This window comes from Balaenoptera acutorostrata, chromosome 1, assembly GCF_949987535.1.
Source record: "Balaenoptera acutorostrata chromosome 1, mBalAcu1.1, whole genome shotgun sequence".
Taxonomy (NCBI): domain Eukaryota; kingdom Metazoa; phylum Chordata; class Mammalia; order Artiodactyla; family Balaenopteridae; genus Balaenoptera; species Balaenoptera acutorostrata.
Window position 1 is genome coordinate 129,002,731 of NC_080064.1, and position 23,589 is coordinate 129,026,319.

A 23,589-nucleotide genomic window follows, 5' to 3' on the forward strand; every position below is an offset into this window, starting at 1 on the left:
GTCACTTAAGTGTTGCCCTGTCTGCCAATCTGGCTGTTACAATTCACTGAATTGCAAAAGACAGACACAAAGTTTCTCATTCATTCATTCACTCACTCAAGGCGGATTTTCTGAGCACCTGTTTTGTGGGTGTTTTTCTGGGTTCAGGGAGAAAAGAACTGAATGACACTGTGAGGGTCTCACAATGTAGAGGAGACAGACTTGACCATGAATAAAGGTAACACTGTGAGGTGAGTACTTACAGGTGTGTTTAAGGTGCTTTGGGAACACAGAGGAAAGAGCAACTGCAACGTCAGTGTGGGTTGGCTTAGAGAAGGCTTCAGAGGATATGGCAGAGTAATACTAGCTTCCATTAGTTGCTAACTGAATGCCTGCCATGTTCCAGGCTCTCTGCATATACTGTCATGTTTACTTCCCACAATAACTTTCAGAGGTAGTCATTTATGTCCATTTTACAGATGAGAAAATTGAGGACCAGAAAGGTTAAGTAACTCAATACCACACATCTAGTATGTGGTGGTGTTAGAGTTGTAACTCCCAGATCTTCCTAACTCTACTATGGATGGACTTTCCACTCTGTGCTGATATTTCAAGAGTCTTGAAAGATGTGTAGGAATTTACTTGAGTGAAACAAGAGGGTAAAGAGCATCCAGGCAAGAGCACCGGCATTTGTTATTCAAGATTTGAGGAGTAAACTAAAATTATAAAGCATAGCATATTTGCCTTCCATAAAGATGAAATCACATACGGGGGTGTAATTACAGCCATTTGACTGACTTGTATAGGGTCCTTTGCAAATCCCTTTGCTTGGTTGATTTATAATACTTTCTAACAAGTTCTTGGTAACATCTAAATTCTCTCCATTCAGACACAGCATTCCTACTCTTTCATAAATATTTTCCTGTGCGCGCGCGTGCGTGTGTGTGTGTGTGTGTGTGTGTGTGTACGTGTATGGGGTGCAGGAGGGTGCAGGAAGATTCTCTAGTGGGTACTCCTGGTAACCTCTCTTGGATTTGTTTTTTCTAAGCCTATTTAATCTCCAAGTTAGTTTTCCAGACATTCTCCAGCGAGCAGTTTGAGATGTGAGCCCACGTCCTGTCTCTGCCACCATCCTGGGGGTTACGTGGATTCTCCAACATAGAATCATTAGCGCTGGAGTCCAGTTTGAGGTCAGTAAAACAAACCATCCAAGAAACACAAAACGATCTGGTATACCTTTCCACCCTCCCTCACCCAAGTTCTACCCGTTTCTCAAGTTTTTGCCCAAATCATTCCTCTCGATGCATTTTCAGTTGGAACTACGGTAGTGCTTTTCTTGTTAACGTTTCCCCAAAGCTTGTTATAGATTGAATTTGTTCCAGTTGGCCTCAAGTGATTTTTAAACAGTTGTTTCCAGTATAACTACAATCAGAACGCGGATTCCCCACAGCATTTGTTTACAAGTCTGCAACCACACACAGAGGGAGTGTAGGGTACGGGGAGAGGGGGGTCCAGGCTTCACCGTCTTTGTTTCTGCAGTGCCTCGCATGTGCTAGGGACTCCGCGTTTGTCGACTGAACCTACGAGGGCCCCGGGAGGGAGGGCAGCTGGCTCGGGTGTGGAACGCGGCGCCGGACGCAGAATTGAGGTTTAGCCACGCTTGGTCGACCTTAAACCCAGCGCTTCCTTCCCGCCCCTCCTTCCCGGACCAAAACCAGCCCTTAAACGCGGGCTGGGCGCAGGCTAGAGGCGGGCGCGGGGATCGCCGGGCGCCTGCGCAGGCATCCGCCAGGTGGGCAGGTACCTGGGCGGGGCGCGCCGTGGTTGGCGGCGGCGGGGGCCGAGCCCCCGGAAGAGCCCGCGACTCAGCCAGAGCAACAGGCTGCCGGCCGGGGGCTGGAGCTGGGGTGCACCGGGCCCGCCATGGACAAGCTGAAGAAGGTGCTGAGCGGGCAGGACACCGAGGACCGGGGCGGCCTGTCCGAGGTGAGTGCGCCGCGGCGCCCAGCCGCCTGGCCACGCCCTCTCCGCCCCGAGGGTGCTGCGCCCCCGCCTCGGTGGAGGGTCCGCGGGGGGCCTGGGAGCGCGCCGGGGCTCGGGGGTCCGAGTGACACCGGAACCCCACCCCCAGCTCCGCCGGCGCCGGTTGCTGGCTGGTAGGAAAGGCAAGCAGGACTTACAGGATTTCGTGGAAAGCAGCTCTGCCACTGCTCCTTCCCCCTTCTCTCCAGGGCTCCGGACCCCCGCGCTCCCCCCACTCCCCACCCCAGGTGCCAGGGCCCAGACACTCTGCACAGGGCAGTCGGCACCTGTTTACTTTTTTGTCCTGCACCCTTCAGCCTTCCGCGTCCCATCCCCCACAAAGGGAGGGCCGAGCTGGAGCAAAACCTAGAAACATCTGCGGAGGGAAGGGCGGACATTCCCGCTCGGCGGCCCCATCCCTGCAGGCCAGGGAAAGGGCTTTAGGGCCGAGCTAGGCTGGGGCCTCTGAGAACTTGGCGGAGGGAGTCCTCGTAGGGTAGATCGCCTGCGCCGGGGCCCTGGGTGACCGCCCCTCCTCGCTGCCCACCGTGAGGCGGGGCTAGTGGCCTCGCCCGGCTGCTCCCGGCTGCGTTCCTGCCCAGTTTAGGTTGTGGGGTGTGACACTCGCACCCGACCTTGTGCGCACTGTTGCTGTACACTACCCCCCAGGAAAACCGTGAACTCCTGGACGGCTGGGACCACATCTTGCTTCTCTGTGCACGCACAGCAGGTAGACTCCGTAGACGCCCAGGACCTCATGAGGCCGCCTGCACGCTTGTTTGTTTTTTTTAGAAAGGTTTGGTCGAGCTGAAACTTGGGCATTAATGCCCTATGTTCTAGAGCCACACAGGATGTTTATTTCCTATTTCTAGTGCTTTGAGTTTTGTTTTTTTTCCTCCGTGAATGATAAAATAATATTTCTCTTTATTTTTGGCGTATTCCGTGGGCCTCAATTTCCTCATCTGTAAAATGAAGCTGTTGCACAAGATAATATGGCTTCTTTCAAGTTGGAACCTAAGTTTTTCCTCTGATTTTCATCACTGTCTCAAGTGGCTATCTCAGTATGCTTCTTTAACTCGCTTTTGTGGTCGCTGATTTTATTGTGACTTTTGTGTGACCGTGATACCTTCACCCGCACCATGAAATCTCGGAACCCTAAAAGTTGCTCTCTGAATCTTCACCTTGAAGAAGCAACACTACAGACATTGAGTGTTATAGGAATTGGAGTTTTAACTTTTTTTTGACATTTCAAAACAGCCTGTGGTTTCTTTTAAATCTGTTGCCTTTATTAATTGGTCAAGGCTCAGCAATAATTTCATGAGTTCCTCGTTCTTGATTTCTGGCTTCTTGTATGAACTCACAAGCCAAACCTCAGACTGGGCCTAAGAAAACTTATGTGGTTGACAGTCATGCTTATCAAAAGCTTTATGTTGCACGGACTGTCAATAAGGTTTTAGAGCAGCTGGGGTTCAAGAGGGCGATGTTTTCTCTTCCTGTGGACTCTTGTGGGGACAGTGGGGATGATGCAGATATTTTGATTTAGAAAATCATCATGAAGTGGTGGACAGACCCTGAAGAGTGAATGATGTAGTACAGATTGAAAACATAAAATGCTGAGTTAGTTTTTACCTAAAATAGTGAATGCCTGTGTTGGACACAATGAAGGGCTTTAAAGAGTTGTAAGCTCAGGCGTGTAGAATCTATTTTAGAAAGACTAGGTGCTTCTGTCTTGTTCTAAAACGCTGCTGTCAGTTTCCTCTCTCTGAGTGAGATTCCCGTTTATGTACATCATTGTGTGGCACTTCTTGAGCCCCAACTACCAGGAAGCATTTTGTGTCCAGCTGAATTCACTTTCAGGGTTGTTTTTGGCTCAGTTTTTACTTATTAGGTCAGGGCCTCCTTGAAAATGTTGGTACTGACTTGATTGGCTCACATTTCCCATGGTTTTGAGGCTGGCAAGGCTGGAGGATGCTGGTGAAATTTCTGTTTTGTGTGTGAAGTTGGACTTGGTGGCCTTAAAGTCTCTTCACATTCAATTATAAAAACAGTCAGACGGTACCAGAAGTGAGTGCTTTAAAAAATTGGTATCCTTTTAGCTAGTGGGAAGCAGCTGCATAGCACAGGGAGATCAGCTTGGTGCTTTGCGACCACCTAGAGGGGTGGGATAGGGAGGGTGGGAGGGAGATGCAAGAGGGAGGGGATATGGGGATATACGTATACGTATAGCTGATGCACTTTGTTATACAGCAGAAACTAACACAACACTGTAAAGCAATTATACTCCAATAAAGATGTTAAAAAAATTGTTATCCTTTTAATGCAAAAAATAAAAATATGACTAGTTCTGTTTCTCCTACATATGAAACTGGGAAATTACAAAACTTGCCTGGTGATGTCTAGTCACAGATGGCCTCTTGATGAGTTTTGTGATTGATACCTGGTCTTCATAAATCCACCTTCAATCTTCAGTTTCTAGGGGCTTCTTTCTGAAAGTACAGGCTTTATGTTTTCTCTACAGGATTGCAGGGACAAGGAAGGTCTGAATTGTACCCGGTTTGAAAGCACAGGAATGAGGCACAGTGTTCCTTTCTCACCTTCTTCCTGTTACCAACCCTGTTTCCCCGAACAGTTCTCAGCTTTTTTCTTTTGTCAAGAGCCCCTCTTCTCTCCACATCCCAGAGTCAAAGGGACCCTTGCGCATAACTGCCGGTCAGACAGCCTGTGAGCTCTTTGCCTACAGATTCCATCCAGGTGCTATTCCAACTACTCTAATTTCCCAAACGTGTGCTAGCACCGTTTCCAGAAACCATGAATTTAAGGAGTTATTTTACAACAACAGAGTTGATTTTCACAAATCGGCACAAAGAAGTTTTTAGCTTTCGCCGGATCCAGTTGCAAGTGGAGCAACGGCTTCCTCTGGCCTGTGACTAAGCATGCTTGGGAAAGAACTTGCAACCACGTAGATGAAAAGTTCTCGCCCCCTCCCTCATTCTGGCAAATAGGGTGACATTTGGATGGGAGTCAGCTTGAGATACATGTAGAACCCACGTGTTACTTTCCTTTTTGAAGAAGAAACCGGAACTGCTTCCTATCACGAGTGATTTTAATTTTTACAAGAGCTGACATCTCACCGTCCTGTTGAGACTATTTTGTGCTCTAAATACCAAGGCCGTGTCAAATTGATACTTAACCTTGTGGCTTATCCTGTAAAAAAAACGGGTGAATCTTTTAAAATGTCTCCTTTGATGCCAAGTAATGCTCAGGCAAGGAATCCAATCCAATCCCACTACCACAATTTTCTTCTTCCACGTAGCTCTGTTCATTTTTCCACCTTGGCAAGGTTAGTTCTCTGGTGCTTGCATGAGTAGGAAGAGCGATGGCTTTCGATTTTCTCCTGTCCTTGTGGGAGGTTGAACAGGTTAGTCAGAAGGGGTCTAACCCGAGTGTCTGGGGTGCCAGTGAAGACTGGTAACAGAGCATCACAAGACTCATTTTGGGGGAGAGGTGTTCCTAATGTGGGACCAGGTGGCCCCTCTGTCAGCTCCTAACACCCTACTCCCCCGGAGTGTCACCACCCCTGAGCGTGCCATTCTGTGTAGGGTCATATGTTGCCATATGTTTCTGCGAGTGCTCTGTGTGTGTGTGTGTGTGTGTGCGTGTGTGTGTGATGAGCCCCACTTTCAATATGTGTGAACATACGGGGCAGATAACCCGCCCTAAATACCTGTCTCCTGAGTGGGGAGGAAGCCATGCTGGAGTGAAGCCTGCCACGTCTGAGGAAGCCTCTGGACCTGCTCTTCCAGCTTCTGGTTTGACAGGAAGTTTAGAGACAGGGTTGAGAATAGGCCTCTGAGCTGGGAGCAGTCAAGGCTGAGGGAGTTCTCGGTTTAGTGACCCTGGGAACCTCTGCCACCACTGCCTTCCTCCATCAGCTGGGGGGATGTGTGGTCAGTAGCTGTCGCCACATTGCCAGATGGGGACTGTGCTGGCCCCTTGAGGTGAGCCCTGGGTGAATGAATACGCAGGGGGCCTGGCTGCCCTCCCTTGGCTGGGCGGGAGGAAAGGCCTTTGGTCTCCCTGGCAGCTGCCTGTGCAACTTGGAGCAGCTGTGGCCACTGCAGGAGGTTGACAGACTAGGAAGGTCTCTGGTGCAGACACTTGGCTGTCATCTTTGACATGGGGAAAAAATCCTCAGGAGTTACTCACAGGCTCCCTTGTTTTCGCGGGGCTTTTCTGGAAATCTCGGCCTCCTCTCAACTTTGCTCTTGGGAAGGATTAATCATGGTGACAGAGAGGGATGAGTAGGGCAGTCATTAATTAACTAGGATCCATCTCACATGTGGGTGACTTGGCTGATGCTGGCACCCTGAAGAACAACTTCTGCACCAAGAGTGAATAGACTCAGCTGAGAGTCCTGATTAGGATGAGAGCCTGAGCCCTCCCGGGTCCCAGAAAGGCCGGCAGGAGCAGTGAGTCCTGAAGCTTGGCTGGTTGACTTAGGAGATGGTGCCCCTTGAATCCAACTGCGCGAGTGCCACCCCTGTCTTTTCCCCTTTCCCTGGGCCCTGCCTCGGGGAGCTCACACCTTTCCAGTTGTGGTCCTCATCCTGCCTGGGCTGCCATAAGGGCTCAGGCTGCTCTAGGGTCTGCTGTCTTGCAGACATGGGGTGCTGTGTCCATGGGGACATGGGTTCGAGCCCTGCTCCAGGAAGATCCCACATGCCACGGAGCAACTAAGCCCATGCGCCACAACTACTGAGCCTGTATGCCACAACTACTGAAACCCGTGTGCTCTAGGCCCTGTGCGCTGCAACTACTGAGCCCACATGCTGCAACTACTGAAGTCCACGTGCCTAGAGCGTGAATGGCCATCATCAAAAAGTCTACAAACAGTAAACACTGGAGAGGGTATGGAGAAAAGGGAACCTTCCTACACTGTTGATGGGAGAGTAAATTGGTGCAGCCACTATGGATAACAGTATGGAGGTTCCTTAAAGAGTAAAAATACAGTTATCATATGATCCAGCAATCCCACTCCTGGGCATGTATCCAGAAAAGATGAAAACTAGTTCAAAAAGGTACGGGTACCCCAATGTTCATAGCAGCACTATTTACAATAGCCAAAATATGGAAGTAACCTAAGTGTCCATTGACAGAGGAAAGGATAAAGAAGATGTGGTGTGTGTATATATATATATATATATATATACACACACACATATACACACACGTGTGTGTGTGTGTGTATATATATTCCATTTTATATGGAATATATATATATTAATATACATATTAATTATATATAATGGAATATTACTTAGCCATAAAAATGAATGAAATAATGCCATTTGCAACAATGTGGATGGATGTAGAGATTGTCTGATTACTTCACTTCATATGATAAAGACAAATATATGATATCACTTATATGTGCAATCTAAAAAAGTGATACAAATGTACTTATTTACAAAACAGAAACAGACTCAGACATAGAAAACAAACTTATGGTTACCAAAGGGGAAAGGGGAGAAGAGAGGGATAAAATTAGGAGTTTGGGATTAACAGATACACACTACTATATATAAAATAGATAAACAACAAGGACTTACTGTATAGGATAGGGAACTATAGTGAATAGTGAATATCTTATAATAACCTATAATGGAAAAGAATCTGAAAAAGAATATATACATGGGGCTTCCCTGGTGGCGCAGTGGTTGAGAATCTGCCTGCTAATGCAGGGGACACGGGTTCGAGCCCTGGTCTGGGAAGATCCCACATGCCGCGGAGCGGCTGGGCCCGTGAGCCACAGCTACTGAGCCTGCGCGTCTGGAGCCTGTGCCCCGCAACGGGAGGGGCCGCGATAGTGAAAGGCCCGCGCACCGCGATGAAGAGCGGTCCCCGCACCGCGATGAAGAGTGGCCCCCACTTGCCGTAACCAGAGAAAGCCCTCGCACGAACCGAAGACCCAACACAGCCAAAAATAAATAAAATAAATAAATAAAGTAGCTATAAAAAAATTAAAAAAAAAAAAAAAAAAAAAAAAAAAAAAAAAAGAATATATACATGTATAACTGAATCACTTTGCTGTACAACTGAAACTAACACAACATTGTAAATCAACTATACTTCAGTTTTTAGAAAACTGAATCATATGCTATGCTCAAAGACTGAGTAATTGTATCTACCTAAAATTTGAGGAAACAAGCTCACTTACAATGTAAGACTAATTAAATTAATTAAAGGGGAGTGCTGATTATAATAAAGTACATCTTATTCTAAGGACAGTAAATGAAATAACATGGATGGGATCCACATAGCTGTATCTTGATGAAGCACCAACCTACACTTCTAAATAGCTATGACATCAGCAGAAAACTGGACGTAACAGTCTTTGACATATGCATAGCCAAAAATTTCTTAAATATGGGTCCTTTTTAGATTTCAACATATCCAGGTTTCTGTATTTTCTTTCACATGTATGGTTTCTGTCAGCTCTTTATGTTGGCCTGGATCCTTTAATTCTGCTTCTGTATTTGAATATCTACTTCATATATAACAACAAATAGAATACATAATTTAATAAATGACCAAGAGAAAATGGCCATATTTGTATTCACACACCTAATATCTTTCCACATCAAAGAGAGTGGAAATGTTATCAAAAGATATTTTCCTTTTACTATTATTAAAACCGTAATAAATGACCATTCTCATGGAATTGGAATCATCTAAATTGAAATATAAGTGTCTCATGCTACATAATATCCCATACTAATATGTTTGTCCTTACTTAATGTCAAAGATATTTGAAGATGATTTTACTTACAATAAACAGGACATGGTGGAGCATTTATGCATAGGATAATATTCTGGAACAGTCTCTGAGGTCAACCTTGGCATAATTTGACTTGTGGTTGTAACGGTATCTTATTCTAAGTACAGTGATTTCCTCACAAACATGGTCAAATCATTTTGTGGTAAAAACAAGAGAAAGTACATATAGCATACATGACACAGTACAGCACTAGACAGATTTTTTTATAATAAACACTCTTTAGGAAAGATGGAATGCATGTGTTTTTCAAATATAATTTTTCTAAGATCTAACTCTGTTACAAAGGCATATATCTTTAAAGCAATGAAACTTTAAAAATTTTGTAATATAAAGAAGAGTGCACTCAAAAAAAAGAACCCAGTGATCATTCCATTCACTATTTTTCCACAGTTTTCTTGAACTCCTCTTTTGAACTCAATAGCATCTGTTGGATAATTTTATAATTCCCTATGGAGTAAGAAACCAGAAGTTATCTATAAGTTTCCATGGACGATTTTACATTTCATTATGGAGTAGGAAAGTAGACAATACCTATACATTGTCAAGATAAAGTTAAGGGACTTCCGTGGTGGTACAGTTTGTGCCACAGGTTTTACCAAGGATCAAAAACGCTAAATTTCTCTATATGATTTCCAGTGATGGAAACAAGGCAGAGACAGTAAGCACCCAAAGGGGTGAGTTAGCACTTTCCGGATGCCTGTCGTCCTCATGGAAGAGACCCTGGAACTATTTGTTGGCCCGTTTGTGTCTGTACATCTGCATGATCCTCTGACGGAACATGTCAAACATGTCTTCTATGTGCTTCTGCCCGTCGGCACCCAACCGCTCCCCTTCCGAGGCAGTTCCCAGGCTGACGGGCTCCCTGATGCCCTTCCCACAGGAGCCCAGGCCGTGGCCCTCCTTCCAGCCCATCTTCTGTAGCATCTGGAACCCCAGGTTCTTGTCAGTCAGTTTCTGCTGGGCGAAATCAAAGTCCTGGGGTGTCTCCTTCTTGGACACGGGACGACCCCGAGGCCTGACATAGGCAATTCGAACTGGTTGGTGAACTTTGGGCTCCTGGATGAGACATAGCACAGCTGTGGGACACAGCTCGGGTCCCACCAGCCCATCTCTTCAATCCACTTCACTGTTGGTGAACTGTATTGTGCTTGAGGCAGAGTTTCCACCTCTGGAGATGTCCAACCAGAGGCTCGGTAGCCTCTGATCAGCTGCTGGAGAAGAGATTCATGGATGGATGAGGAGCTGGAGTCAGTGATCATGAGGGCCCCTGTAGCTATGCACAACTAGGATTCTGTGTTGCTGCCTTCCTCTGTACAAATTCTAAACTTAAGTATGTGTCCTTTGTTTTTGGTGATTAAATATGCATATACATGTATGTAATTAGTTTTTTAAATATTTCAGGTTGTTGAGGCAACTTCATTAAGCTCGGGCACCAGAATAAAAGGCTTCATTGCCTGTTTTGCTGCAGGAATTCTCTGCTCACTGCTGGTAAGACTGCCCTCCCCTCCTCCATCTTTTCCCCCTGCGTTCCTTCCCTCTATCTTTCCACTTTCATCTACCTCCTTTTCTATTCACCGAAATGCATGGATAAGAGGAGGGGGAGGTAAGGGAGGTGGTGAGGGAGCTGAGGGGGGCGGGGAGGGGAAAAGGTTCCTCTGTGCGCTCCTGGTTCGGGGGCTGTGGTGGGGTGTTCCTCACGTGCAGATACTCTGTGCCTTACCTTCCAGGGAACTCTTCTGCTCTGGGTGCCCAGGAAGGGACTGTACCTCTTCGCAGTGTTTTACACCTTTGGTAACATCGCATCTCTTGGGAGGTAACAGTTTTTTAAATCTAACCTTAGCCAATTGTTAGATGGGAAAATGGATGTGCGTTATGTTTGGAGGGAGGTGAAGGAGGATGCTTCCATAGTTTTAAGGATTTGGAGAGAAAAGAGGTAGTTAAAATACATCACTTTCATATCCTATCACTTCAACATATATATATATATATTTTTTTTTTTTTTTTTTTTTTCTTTTTTAACTTCAACATATTTTTATATCTTAGTTCATCCTTGAAGTACCACTGGAGAAGGCAGGAACTGTAGTACCAGTGTGATTTTTTATGGCATGGAGCAGTTGAATGATTTCTTCAAAGTTTACAACACCACCCTCTCCATTGCTCTAGTCTTACTGCTGCTGTCCCTTGCTGATTGACTCACATGCCCACACCCTGTGCTGGGCTCTGAGGATTCAAGGACAAGCAGGGTTTGGTTCCTGCTGTGATGGAGCTCACTGATTGGCCAGGCAGACAGACATATAAACTGATAATATAATAGGGTATGGAGAGAGCAGTGCTCAGGGAAGGGCAAGTGAGCTGATCTGACGTGACCTGAGGAGACAGGAGGGCTTCCCGTAGAAGGTGATATCTGAGCTGCTTTTAGCTCTGGCCTCTATCACTGCTCATCTGAAGACTGCAGGAGTTCCTTGTTGGGCTTCTCTGACTCTTTTATGGACCCTCGCCAGGCCATTTTCCACAGAGCTGTGGAGCCATTCATTTATAGCCTTGCTTAACCCCCTTAGTGGCTTCCCATTCCCTCTCAACGGGTGAATGCAAAACCCTCAGCATGCATATAGGACAGGCCCTTCGAGTCGTCCTCCTCAGCCAGGCTGAACTTGCATTTCTCCAAACGTCTTTGTGCTTTGCTTGGGCTGTTTTCTGTGCCTGGGGTGCTGCCCCGTCTGCACCCCCCATTTGATGGGTACTTGCTCATTTGTCAAGACCTGACTCAGAAGTCACCTCTTCCATGAAACTTCTCTTAATTCCCTTTTCCCCTCCAGAATCAATGACCTTCTCCTTTATATGGGCTCTGTCTATCCCATATATATTTATGTGACAACACAGATAGCATTTTATTACACTGACTTGTTACAAGTCTACCACTTGACAAGGGCTGCACTTCTGTCTTACTTGTCCCTAATTGTCCCCAAACCTAGGTCTTTTTCTGCCTGGAAATGTTAACCAAATGATTAAGTGCAATGCACTGGCCACCTGCTTAAACTTAACTTATTAATTCTGGTTTTTTTCAAGTTGTTTTTTTTTTAATTTAATTTTTATTTTATATTGGAGTATAGTTGGTTTACAGTGTTATGTTAGTTTTAGGTGTACAGCTAAGTGATTCAGTTATACATATACATATATCTATTCTTTTTCAGACACTTTTCCCATATAGGTTATTACAGAATATTGAGTAGAGTTCCCTGTGCTATACAGTAGGTCCTTGTTGATTATCTATTTTACATATAGTGGTATGTATATGTTAATCCCAAACTCCTAATTTATCCCTCCCCACCATGTTTCCCCTTTGTTAACCATAAGTTTGTTTTCAAAGTCTGTGAGTCTGTTTCTGTTTTGTAAGTTCATTTGTATCATTTTTTTCTTTTGATTCCACATATAAGTGATATCATATGATATTTGTCTTTCTTTGTCTGACTTACTTCACTTAGTATGATAATCTCTAAATTTATTCATTCTTATGATAGTATAATGCTGGCCCTTGGAGATGTCTAATCTTGCCTCCAAAGCTCTCTCAAATACTAACTTTTGGGGGGTTTTGCTTTGGGCAGACAGCATAGGTTATAATGTAGAGTCTAAACTGAGCATAAATATATGGGTGTGTTGGTTAGTCCAAAAGAACTATTTAGCAAATCCTAATGGGACCAACTTTTCGAAGCATTGCCCAGGGAAATAATGAAGGGAGCGAATTGTTATTCTAGGGTGTGTCTAGGAGTTTGTGGCTCTACCTGTAATCTTTTATATTTTTGTATATATGCTGCATTTAATTTTTTTTATTTTTTTTTTATTTTTTGTTGTTGTTGTTTTAAGTATTTTTCATTTTTCATTTATTTATTTTATTTCTTTATTTATGGCTGTGTTGGGTCTTCGTTTCCGCGCGAGGGCTTTCTCTAGTTGCGGCGAGCGGGGGCCACTCTTCATCGCGGTGCGCGGGCCTCTCACCTATCGCGGCCTCTCTTGTCGCGGAGCACAGGCTCCAGCCGCGCAGGCTCAATAGTTGTGGCTCGCGGGCTTAGTTGCCCCGCGGCAGGTGGGATCCTCCCGGACCAGGGCTCGAACCTGCGTCCCCTGCATTGGCAGGCGGATTCTCAACCGCTGCGCCACCAGGGAAGCCCTGCATTTAATTTTTAAGGCCACCCTTGGCTATTGCTTCTTGTTCAACGTAGGCTCAAGAGTGCCCTCGGCGCGAACACTTGACCTGGGAGCGCAGCTTTGAATTCAAATGGAAACTTAATGGCACTTCAAAGAGAGGTAGACTTATTTAACAAATTTTTGTTTTTAGAACACTCAGTAGCTAATGTCATCTGCTGGTTGGCTTGTATTAAACGCTGGCTGTAAACCAGCTACGCCTGGGGTGATGCCACACGGGGCGTTTCTGTCAGGAGTCGGGAAGCATGACCTATACCTGGCCCCGGCACTTGCCGTGTTAGGCCTGAGTGTCTGCTTCATTTGTGTTTACTCTTTCTCACTAGCCACCTGTCAAGTTCCATCCCTACAGAGGGCATGCTGGGGCTGTCTTTTGGAGCTTGGGAATCCAATAGATGTGGGTTGGAATGCCAGCTCTTTTATGGGCTTAGCTGTGTGATCTTGGATAAGTAAATTAACCTTTCTGAGCTTTATTTTCTCAGCTCTAAAATAAGTGTACTAATACCTAACTCACAGAGTTGTTGAGGGGATGAAATGAGATCATGTACGTGATATCTAGCACTTAGCAAGTGTTCCACACATCACAGATGATATTCCTATCAACATTAGAATTATCCTCTGGAGATTACAAAAGAAAACGAAATGCTCTACCTTTTAACAGAAACTACCTAAGCCTGTAAGATGTGGTTTTTCTTTTTTAGATTACCTGAGTCTCTTTGGTTTGTTTGTTTCTATGGGTAGGTTGTTAAGGAGGCGAGGTAGCACCTGGAAGGGAGGGGTCCTCTAACCTAGTGGTTATGGACGTGGTTCCGGAGTCAGACCTACGTACATCTACAACCTCACTCTACCGTATTCTAGTTGGGTGGCCTTAGATAAGTAACAAGTCCTTTCTGGACTTAAGCTTCTTTGTCTGCAAAATAAGTATGATGACTGTTCCTATAATCAACTTCATAAATTGTTAATGGACTAAATAAGAATAAGGCACAAAAGGCCCTGAAGCACAGTGCCTAGCTCTGTCACAGCTTTTCACATGTCAGCTACCATTACTGCTATTATTGCCACAGGTGAGCTGGGGGAGGCGATGGGGAGGCACCTTGGTTTACCTCATGTGGTTCTGTTCTGGTCTGAACGGCTTGTGTGTGTTTGCCTCTTAGCACTGTCTTCCTCATGGGACCAATGAAACAGCTGAAGCGAATGGTAGAGCCTACGCGTTTGATTGCAACCATCATGGTGCTGGTAAGGTCTGCCTGTTACCTGGATGTCTAAAATAGGAGTGTTTGTTTCTGCTGTTTGCAATTTTTTTCCTCTTAAACCTAAAGACTTCTCTCCTTTTCCCTTTCATCTTGACTTACTATCTGATGCCTGTAACCACTGTGGCAGAAGGGGGCATTCTTCATCTAATAATTTTTCCTCTCTTCCCCCTGACTTGTGTTTCAGTTGGTGTTAAGGTACTGCCAGTTCTATTAAGCCCCTCCAGAAGGTGTTGCTTCTTAAATTTGGCAAACTCATGTGCTAATAAGAGAGCTCTGACACCCTCCTGGTGGTGGGCAATGCCACATACAAGGAGAGCTTAGAGGGAATAACTGGGGAACACAGGGTTCATTCTCTCAAGTGGGTGTCAAGTCTCCTAGCATGGGCTCTTTTTCCCCTTGTCGTTCTCTGACTTCGGGATCCTGTTTGTTTTTGTCAGTTTTCCTGAAGCAGGTCTGCTTTCCTCATGGCCCAGCACCCCTGTTCCCTGCTCTCACCACAGTGTCTTCAGTCTTGTCCTATCTTCCTGTCCCATTAACCCAGAATGCCTCTCCCTTCCTTGGGCCATTTCCTTCCATGGGACCATCCCATCATTCCAGATGACGTTCTCTGGACTGCTGTTACAGTTATCAGTATTGCATTGTCTAGACCTTGAGCAACATACTTTGTAGTTTCATTTGTGTACATCTCATTTGTTCAGGTGGGTAAGTTCTCTAAGGCCATGGCCACACTTGCTACTATTTTGTATCCTTTCAGAGCATCGGGCACAATGCTGGACACCAAGAAATTATTTCGTTCATATTTATTGAGTAGTTACTGATACAGCGGGATGGAGAGGACAGGCATGACTGACAGCTGGACTACTAATTGTTTTCGGCCATCTCTGGATGTAGATGGCCTGGATAAGTCTCTTGCAAAAAGAACTTACTAAGAAAGGACTCAGGGACAGTGTTAGGTGACATATAAACAAATCATTGACTCTCTGGCTGTGAGATTGACATCTTGTGTTAACCTTTGTCCTCACATGCCCTTTCTACTCCAGACACTAGTGTTTGGCAGGAGTTAAAGAGGTGTGTGTTTAACCTACTTTAGTATGTTGGAATGGAAGGATGGATGGATGGGTGGACCAGAAATGTGCTTGTGTTTGCTGGGCAGAGATTCTGGGAAAATTTGAAAGTAGAAGAGGATCCTTCTCTTTTTAATCTACGTGAATCCTTCTTGGCCAGTTTCATTTCACTGGGATTTGAACTCCTCCGCCAAAGATGGGTGCTCGGGTAGGTTCAGTGCTTTGAAATGAAGGATGCATTTGGTTGCTGTGATAACCACAGAATCTGATTACTGCAGTTTGATGTGTTGTTGTAAGTTTGTCAAGAATGATGTCTTGGGCTTCCCTGGTGGCGCAGTGGTTGAGAATCCGCCTGCCAATGCAGGGGACGCGGGTTCGAGCCCTGGTCTGGGAGGATCCCACATGCCGCGGAGCAACTGGGCCCGTAAGCCACAACTACTGAGCCTGCGCGTCTGGAGCCTGTGCTCCGCAAAAAAGAGAGGCCGCGATAGTGAGAGGCCCACGCACCGCGATGAAGAGTGGCCCCCGCTTGCCGCAACTGGAGAAAGCCCTCGCACAGAAACGAAGACCCAACACAGCCAAAAATAAATAAATTAATTAATTAAAAAAAAAAAAAAAAAAGAATGATGTCTTTACAGTTTTTTCCCCCCTCCCTGTTATCATTGTCATTGTATTAATTAAATAATGTTTCCTTTCTCTCTCTAGTTGTGCATTGCGCTTACCCTGTGTTCTGCCTTTTGGGTAAGGGTGTACGTTAATTTTCCTTAACCTTTTCGGTGTGTACCTCTTGTCACACACGTACCTGTAACCGTATCATTTTTCTTCCAGTGGTACAACAGAGGGCTTGCTCTCATCTTCTGCATTTTGCAATCTCTGGCCCTGACGTGGTAAGTAACCTTTTCAACAGTCCCTTCCCACATCGATCTCTGACTAATGCAGCTGAAGGAGATAAAATCCCACATGGTGTGGGTAGGAGGATGAGGAAAACAGAAGCTTTTCAACTTAAGAATCCTTAACGATGCAAGTCAAATCACACCGCAGAGCCCCAACGCCTGTCGACTCAGCCCACCGCCAGTAGGTGGCATTAGTGGCCTTGAGTGGTCGTGGGAGGCTCTTTGCCCACTGCGACATTTTTGCTGGGCTCAGGGTTGATTTTGAGATGTTACAAACGTTATTCAACCACTCACGTCTGGTAAGGGCAAGGACAATGAAGTAGTGTAGGGGCTGGTAAAAAGAGGCTTGTGAGTCAAACAGGCATTAAAGAAAAAGGAAACTGGTAAGAAGAATCATGAGTGTCACATTTGTGGTGGGATGAATCATTTAACAGAAGGACAAAGAGTGAATTGGAAGCAGGAGATGAGGAGCAGTGACTGACAAAATGGAAAACCGTGCGGCTGTGTGCCGTAGCAAAACCCGGGAGTTGTGCCCCAGGGGCCAAGCATAGTGGAAAGACCACTGGAGACATTATCATTCAAAACCATGGATGGGGCTGTAGGTTCATGGCCATTTCAAACCTGTCCAACGTCACAGTAAGGGGGTGGTGGTACGTATGGAATCAATAGCTTCTGAGACGTTTCTATAATATGTTCACAGTTTATCGAGGGATGATATCTGCCAGAACAGTTTCATAAAAATGTGACTTGATCTCCTTTGGGAAAAAATGTTGGCTCTAATGTGAAGAAAGGAAGACTGTGAAAGTTTTAAAGCTTCCAAGGATCAAATGTTGTCTTATTTGATAGAAATGGATCTTGAGACTGCAAGCTTAACACCCCTCCTTCCTTTTAGTAATTTTGGACTTTTGAATAAATGTACTTTCAAAATGCCCTTTGGAATTTATTCCAAGTAGGTCAGCTTTGGTACGTGGTGAGTGTCAGCTACGGAGAAGAATGATGGCCTGATTTTAATGTGACACATACAGTGTGGTAGTAGGTACTGAAAGGGCCTGGTGTGATGGTTTATGTTTATATTTTTGTTTTCTTCTCGGGGCAGAAATTAGTCCCCACATACACATGCCTTTCTTTGCATATAGACTGATTCTGAAGCCAGTTTTTAAAGGTTTAGTGTTCATATGTGCACAGGCAGATGGCCCTATTCCAACCCTGATGTGTTCCAACTATATGTGCCGCCTTAGAGTTGATTGGCTTCCAGCCTGCCTCACACCCAGGCCTGGTCTTTGGGGGCGTGGCCAGCTTCCTCCCCCATGTGGTTCCGTTCTGGGCGAGGGGGCTGAGCTAACTGGGACCACTAAGAGATCTGTGGGCTTGGGTTCTTAAAGAATCATAGCTTGCTTATACTTTCATCCATAGGGCAGTTGGTAGTGGGTTTTGTTTTTTTTTTTCTTTTCCTGTTCTCTTTTCTCTTCTTTTAAAATTAATAGGCACAGAGCAGAAAACTTATCCCAATCGGGTAGAAGTTGTATTCTGTTGCGAACTTGTAACATATTAGAGGACAGCTGATCTTGATTTTATTTGATGTTCCTTTAGAATAAGGCTTCTAGGTCATCTGGATATCTGGAATCTGCCTGTTGTAGGTAACGGTGCTGGCTCATTTGGTTAAAGCAATAACCCCGTGAGGCTGAGGTGACAGAGTTGTCTCCATACGGGCCTTCTGCCCTCCTACTTTGGCTACAGGTGACACCCCCTTCCCTGTTATACACATGGCACAGTGCGCACACGCACGTGTGTGTGTGTGTGTGTGTGTGTGTGTGTGTGTGCACGTGTGCACACACCCTCCACACTGAGGAGGGAGGGGGTCTGGATACATCACCGCAGGTGCTCTTGCAGCTCAGAAACCCAATCCACTGTGTAATCTTCCACTCCCTTCGTTTGACTTGATCTTTTGTTTGTTTTTCATTGTAGGTATAGCCTTTCCTACATACCATTCGCAAGGTAAGACTGTCTTTAGGATTATAATGTCTGTCATTTAGGGATGATGATAGCTTGCATGGGGCCTTTTAGTTCAGGGTGCTTTCAGAGAGTTCATGCTGTTTTATCTTTATGAAAATCCTTTGAGAAGAGTAGGCAGATGTTATACACCTATTTTATGGATTAGTAAGCTAATGCCCAACCCCCCCACCCATAATACAACCAATGATGGGCATTGACCCAGGTCTACCGATTCCTGGCACTGGGAAAATTCTGCTGTGATAGACAGTATGTATATGCTCATTATCACTCTTTTAACCTGTAGGTTTGAGGAGGTTTTCCTAAAGGTGAATATCACCTTAATATCACTGAGCAAGAGATGGAGGGGGTCTAAGTTCATGCTTGTTTTCTTACACTATCCCACTGATGGGAACATTTCAGAAAAGAATTCATAAAAGGAAAGTAAGCAGGGCCAGGACTCTGGAGGACCGAGGTTTCCTAATTAACAGTGTGACCTTGAGCAACTCACTTGACCCCCACCCCGCCCCGGCCTGAAAGGACTCGTGATAACTAACTTGGGTTGGCCCCTTCTCGCTCTGAGCTTCTGACCTGCAAACCTCCTTTAATTAGCACTTTCAGTGATCTTTGCCTCTGACTCTGTTCTCATGTCACCATTTAATTTCCATTCTTCTCTTTCATGACCTGTTAACTAAAAAGAGGCTTTTCCTTAACTGTGTTGAGGCAATGAGAAATGTGCGTGAGCTGGGAAGGAGGAAGAGCAGGCTTAGACCTTCCAAGGCTGTTGCTGACAGTGATCGGAAGCCGGTGGCGAGTGACTGATGAGACGAGAAGTTAACCAGCCCATCACGTTAAAGGCAGCTGGGTGGCTTTGTGAATAGGCTTTCCAGGTCCTTTAATATGTGTATTGTGAGCTGCCACAAGGGATCTTCTTTGTCCCTAAAACCCTTTCTTGTGCAGAGCAGCTGCTGGGACTTCAGTGCAGAGCGTATCTTAAGCAATGCTGTCCTAGAATTACCTTGATAGTAAAACGCAGCGCCCGCTCACGCGAAGGCATTCTCTCATGCTCCCTCCCTCCCTCCCTCCCTCGTGTGACTCCAGTGTCCTTGGCACAAATGCCGCTGAGAACACAAGGAGTAGAACCGGGGTGAGAAGCCCTAGAACACGGCCAGGTATGGCGGTGGGATGGGTGTGCCTGCTTGAGTAGAACAGTAATTTGCTGAGCCCTCACTCTCCTTGCACGCTCTACACTGCATTCCAAGGAGCAGGTACCTGGGATAGGGCTCATACATCAGGGTAGCAAGTGCTCAGTACCTATAGAGAGCTCCCTGTGCTAGGGAACTCCTGCAAGATGTCCCTTAACAAGTTTCTGCTGCCTGCTTAGAAAGGAGAAAGACCCTAGTGCCTATTTGACGTAATGCTTTCGGTGCATTCTGTGATTCTGGTTGATATTGAAGTGCACGGTCCTGACTAAATTCTCGGTTTCAGATAGTTTCCACTTTCTTCCTATCTTTTCCTCCGATGGTCATGGCAGCTATTCTTTATTAAATACCTACTCTGTTCAATGCGCTAATTCCCAGACTGGTCTACAGGGTAAGTGGGGACGTGCCGTTTTACAGATGAGGAATTTGATACTCAAACAAGGGAAGTCCCTTCCTCGGGATAATATCACTAGTAGATGTTGAAGCTGAGGTTTGATGCCATGTAGATCTGACCCCATGGTCTAGAGCTTTCTGCTCTGCAGCGTGCTACTCCGGGTGCCCAGAAAATCTCAAGGAGGGTCTTTACCACTTCCAGGAGCCTTTGGAGTGATGATCTCCCATTTATCTTTGTGTTTTTTCTTCCTAGGGACGCTGTGAAGAAGTGTTTTGCTGTATGTCTTGCATAACATACGGCCAGTTTTGCAAAGCTTTGGAAGGCATGGTGGATGGAAGCTCGTGGACCGTGCTGTAAATACCTTCTAAATCTCTGTCTCACAGACATGTGCCTTTGATCTTGCGGCGACACGCTGCTTGCATTCTGAACACCTGAGGGTTGCTTTGGGAGGCAACGGTGTGTTCCCAAACCCAAATGTCTGTAGCACGATATGAGAGGTGGGTTCTGTATCTGATGGAGTGGAATCTTCCTCGTGCGCCTTTGCATGGTGTTCCACTGAGTTCTCGTAAATAAAAACCTTGTTAAGCAGCAGCAGATAATCCTTGGGAGCCAGTGATTCCCAGCTGGCAACAGGCTGCCCTGTTGGAGTCACAGGGGTGCAACAGGAAGGGATAGAGTTTGGGGGTCTACAGGGACTTCATAGATTTGTTCCTCAGCGTGGCATCCGTCACCCCTGCCCCACACAGTGTGGACACGCTTCTACTCTGGTGTCTGGGAACAAGTGCTTCTGCCCTCCTGACAGCTGCACACGAGCCCGTGGAGAGTCTGGCCGTGGACTGAAGTAGAAAAGGAGCACTTTTTGGTGATGTGTGTTGTTTTTAGACCTGAGCCGTGGCTCTTTTGCTGTTCTGATTCCACACCTGCCCGTGGAATGTATTTGCTAACATTCAGTGCACACTTTTTTTCTCTTGGGTTTTTCTTTCTTTCCCCCGCCCCGCCCCGTATCTTCACTCTTGACCTCCTGGAACGAGATTGAGAGAGAACAAAGCAGCAGCAGCCAACACTACTGCTTCCTTTTGGACAAGACCTGGTAGGAGGTGAAAAATCTTACTGCTTGCTCTCTGCTGTATTTTTTTTCCCCCCATTATTTATAAATGTTTGCTTTTAAACTGATTTTGTTTTCCGTTCTCCCCTAGAACGGGGCCAGGGGAGAGTAGGTGGGAAGACAGAGCCCCGCTGTGGAGCCAGCAGGAAGTAGGCACACCTGCCCAGTGACCTTTAAACAGTCCCAGCATTTGCAGTGGAGCCCGTGCTGGAAACAGTGGGAGAAGACACCAGGGGCTGCGGGGTGGCCATATTGCAGCTTGATGTCTGGCCACAGACAAAGTGCTTTCATGTCCCTGATCTTGTCTAGTCCTTGTAAGAGCCTTGTGATGAAGCAGGGATTGTTATCCCACCAGGCAGTCAAGGAAATCAAGGCTCAGAGAAGTTACGAGATCCGCCCAAAGCCACGGTCGATGGCAGAACTGAGCCCCAAGCCTGGGTGCCCCAGCTTTGGTCCCCTTCATGACACCGCGTTTTCCCGGTGTGGCTCTGGTGTTACCTCCTGTAACTGTTTTCCCTGTTTTCATCAGCCAAGCCTGTGCCTTTTCTGGTCGCGATCTCTCTACGTCATTGTATCTTCTCCTGCTCACTCTCCCTTTGGGAAGCTTCCTCTTGGATCTGTAGGATCTCCATCAGTCCTTTTGTGCCCTTTTGCTCCTCCTTGCGGCCTGAGCATCAGAATGCTCTATCTTGATCGTTGGAGTTCTCGGCATTACAGGACCTCCAAAGTCACCTTCAGAGGAGAAGTCTTGTTTGGGTTTGCCTTTCTGTTTTTCTCCCAGGTTGGCCAGTCCACTCAGGCTTTTGCTCTGGGAACCTCCAGACCAAAGGCAGTGGTCCACTGCTTGTCTCCTTGCTTGTGGCTAATTGCTGAATTCATTTTCCTGCTGCAGCCAAGACCTCAGACCAGTGAGGCTTTTCTTCTGAACTGGGGAGGTATGAACAGGTCTGACGGGGCCAGAGTGAGGAGCCAGTGTTACTGGGTCCTTTTCTAGGCTGTTGAGGGCATCCTGTCTTCTGCTGAGGCCCCTAACCTACCTTCAGCCAGGAGTGGAAAGTAGATGCTACCGTCTGGCTTGTGTGGGGCTCCTTCACAGTCCAGGTGCTTCCAGGAGACAGCTCAGATCTCAGAAGGGCTCTGTGAAGGGGGTCAGAAGTCGTCTTCTCTTTAGAGCTGATGTGAGGCTAGCCTGGTCACTATGAGCTTCAAATAGCCTGGAGTAATACACCTAAAAGGCTGACCCCTCTGGGCCCTTTTCAGAGGCTGGACTTGACTTTGTGAGACATGAGGTTAGGATGTCACCAGGCCTGTATAATGTAGTGGTGGTGAACGTGGGCTGTGAAGTCAAGCAGGTCTGGGTGTGAGTTGTGGTTCAATCACCTGCTAGTGTCATGTTGAACAAGCTCCTTAACCTCTGGTCCTCACATTGCTCTAAAAATAATGGGGATAATGATTCCTGCCGGATCATCACAGGATGTCAATGAGAAACGTGTCAAGTGCTTAGCATGGGGCCCTGCGTAGGTAAATGATATCTCGGTAAAAGGTGGTTATTATTATTTAATCCCGGAAATAATGGATGACCATTGAAGATGATAGGGTGACTATCTCTAGCCATTAATTTATCTAAAAAAAGCTTATTTGGTAGTACGTGTTCGGCACTGTAGACATTGCCATGCATTATCTCATTGAATATTCACAGTCACTTTGCCAGGCTAGCAGTCTTGTCTCCATTACTAGAGAAGGAACAGCCTCAGAGCGGGTAAGGGGTCTGTACCAGATCTCACCAGCCGAGGGCGCTAGCTCTTGCATGAAAGCTCCTGCTTTGCCTTAACTCTGGAGGCCTGTGGCCAGTTTGTTCAGACAGCTCCAGTCCGGACACCTCGGCAGCTTGTGGGTGATCCCGCCTTCCAGGATCTTCCAGACTCCGAAATTTTTCCTTCTGCCGCCTTACCCTTTGGTTGCTTCCCTACCTGTTTTTGTCTGCCGGACTGTAGGAGTAAGAAATCCATTTCAGATGTGCTGAAAGCTGTTACCAAGCAACTGTGCTGGTTAAAAGCAACCTCGTGGGTGAGATGAGGAGTGGAGAGTTAGGGTTTTAGGTCCTGTGGTTGGCCGTGGTCTCTCTTTCCCTGCTCCCCTGCCTTCTGTCCTACCCCGTTCACTGCTGGGTGAAGGAGAGATCCTTGCGTTTTGGAATGAAGGGAACCGTTGACGTAGCTCTTCTGCAGACAAGGAGTGTGTTCGTGCAAGGCTGTGCTTCCCACAGCTGGGTGGGGGCGCTGGCCTGAGCGCTCTTCCCTGGCCGTGTCGGCCTGTGACCGCTGTGTTGGGAGCAGAACGGCCCTCCAGACTTGGAGAGCCGGCTTCCAGGGCTCTTGGCCCTCTCTGCCTTCTCCCCACCCCTTAGAGACTGGGCGGGTCTGCTGACTAACTCGCTGCTTCCCATCTCCTCCTGTCTCGCGGTCTGAGAGGTCTCCCCTTTTGCCCGATGTGCTCGGGGGAACCTCTGGCTCTCCAGCCCCTCTGCGCGGCTGTGCCTGTGGCCACTGCTGCTGAGACCCGGCCCGAGGTTCCTGCTCTCCCTCCCTCCCACAGACGGGCCGCCGTGTCCTTGGGAAGGCCCGACCACTCTCCACAGCTGAGTGTTCTCACC

The 23,589-nt window shown here is 46.6% G+C and overlaps 1 protein-coding gene across 3 annotated transcripts; it reads left to right on the top strand.

Moving 5' to 3' along the window:
• Positions 1-1,708: 1,708 nt before the first annotated feature.
• On the top strand, positions 1,709-20,419 carry SFT2D2 (SFT2 domain containing 2). 3 transcript variants are annotated; one of them, XM_057527490.1, is made up of 8 exons: positions 1,715-1,965; positions 10,241-10,327; positions 10,567-10,652; positions 14,191-14,272; positions 16,059-16,094; positions 16,182-16,240; positions 18,212-18,241; positions 20,084-20,419. In XM_057527490.1, exons 1-8 carry the CDS (start codon positions 1,903-1,905, stop codon positions 20,121-20,123), a joined length of 483 nt encoding a protein of 160 aa, XP_057383473.1. In that variant the 5' UTR covers positions 1,715-1,902; the 3' UTR covers positions 20,124-20,419. The 3 variants fall into 3 exon arrangements, with proteins under 3 accessions (XP_057383477.1, XP_057383474.1, XP_057383473.1); XM_057527491.1 differs by lacking the exon at positions 16,059-16,094 and having other exon boundaries at positions 1,710-1,965; XM_057527494.1 differs by lacking the exons at positions 16,059-16,094; positions 16,182-16,240; positions 18,212-18,241; positions 20,084-20,419 and adding an exon at positions 15,718-15,949 and having other exon boundaries at positions 1,709-1,965.
• Positions 20,420-23,589: the final 3,170 nt, after the last annotated feature.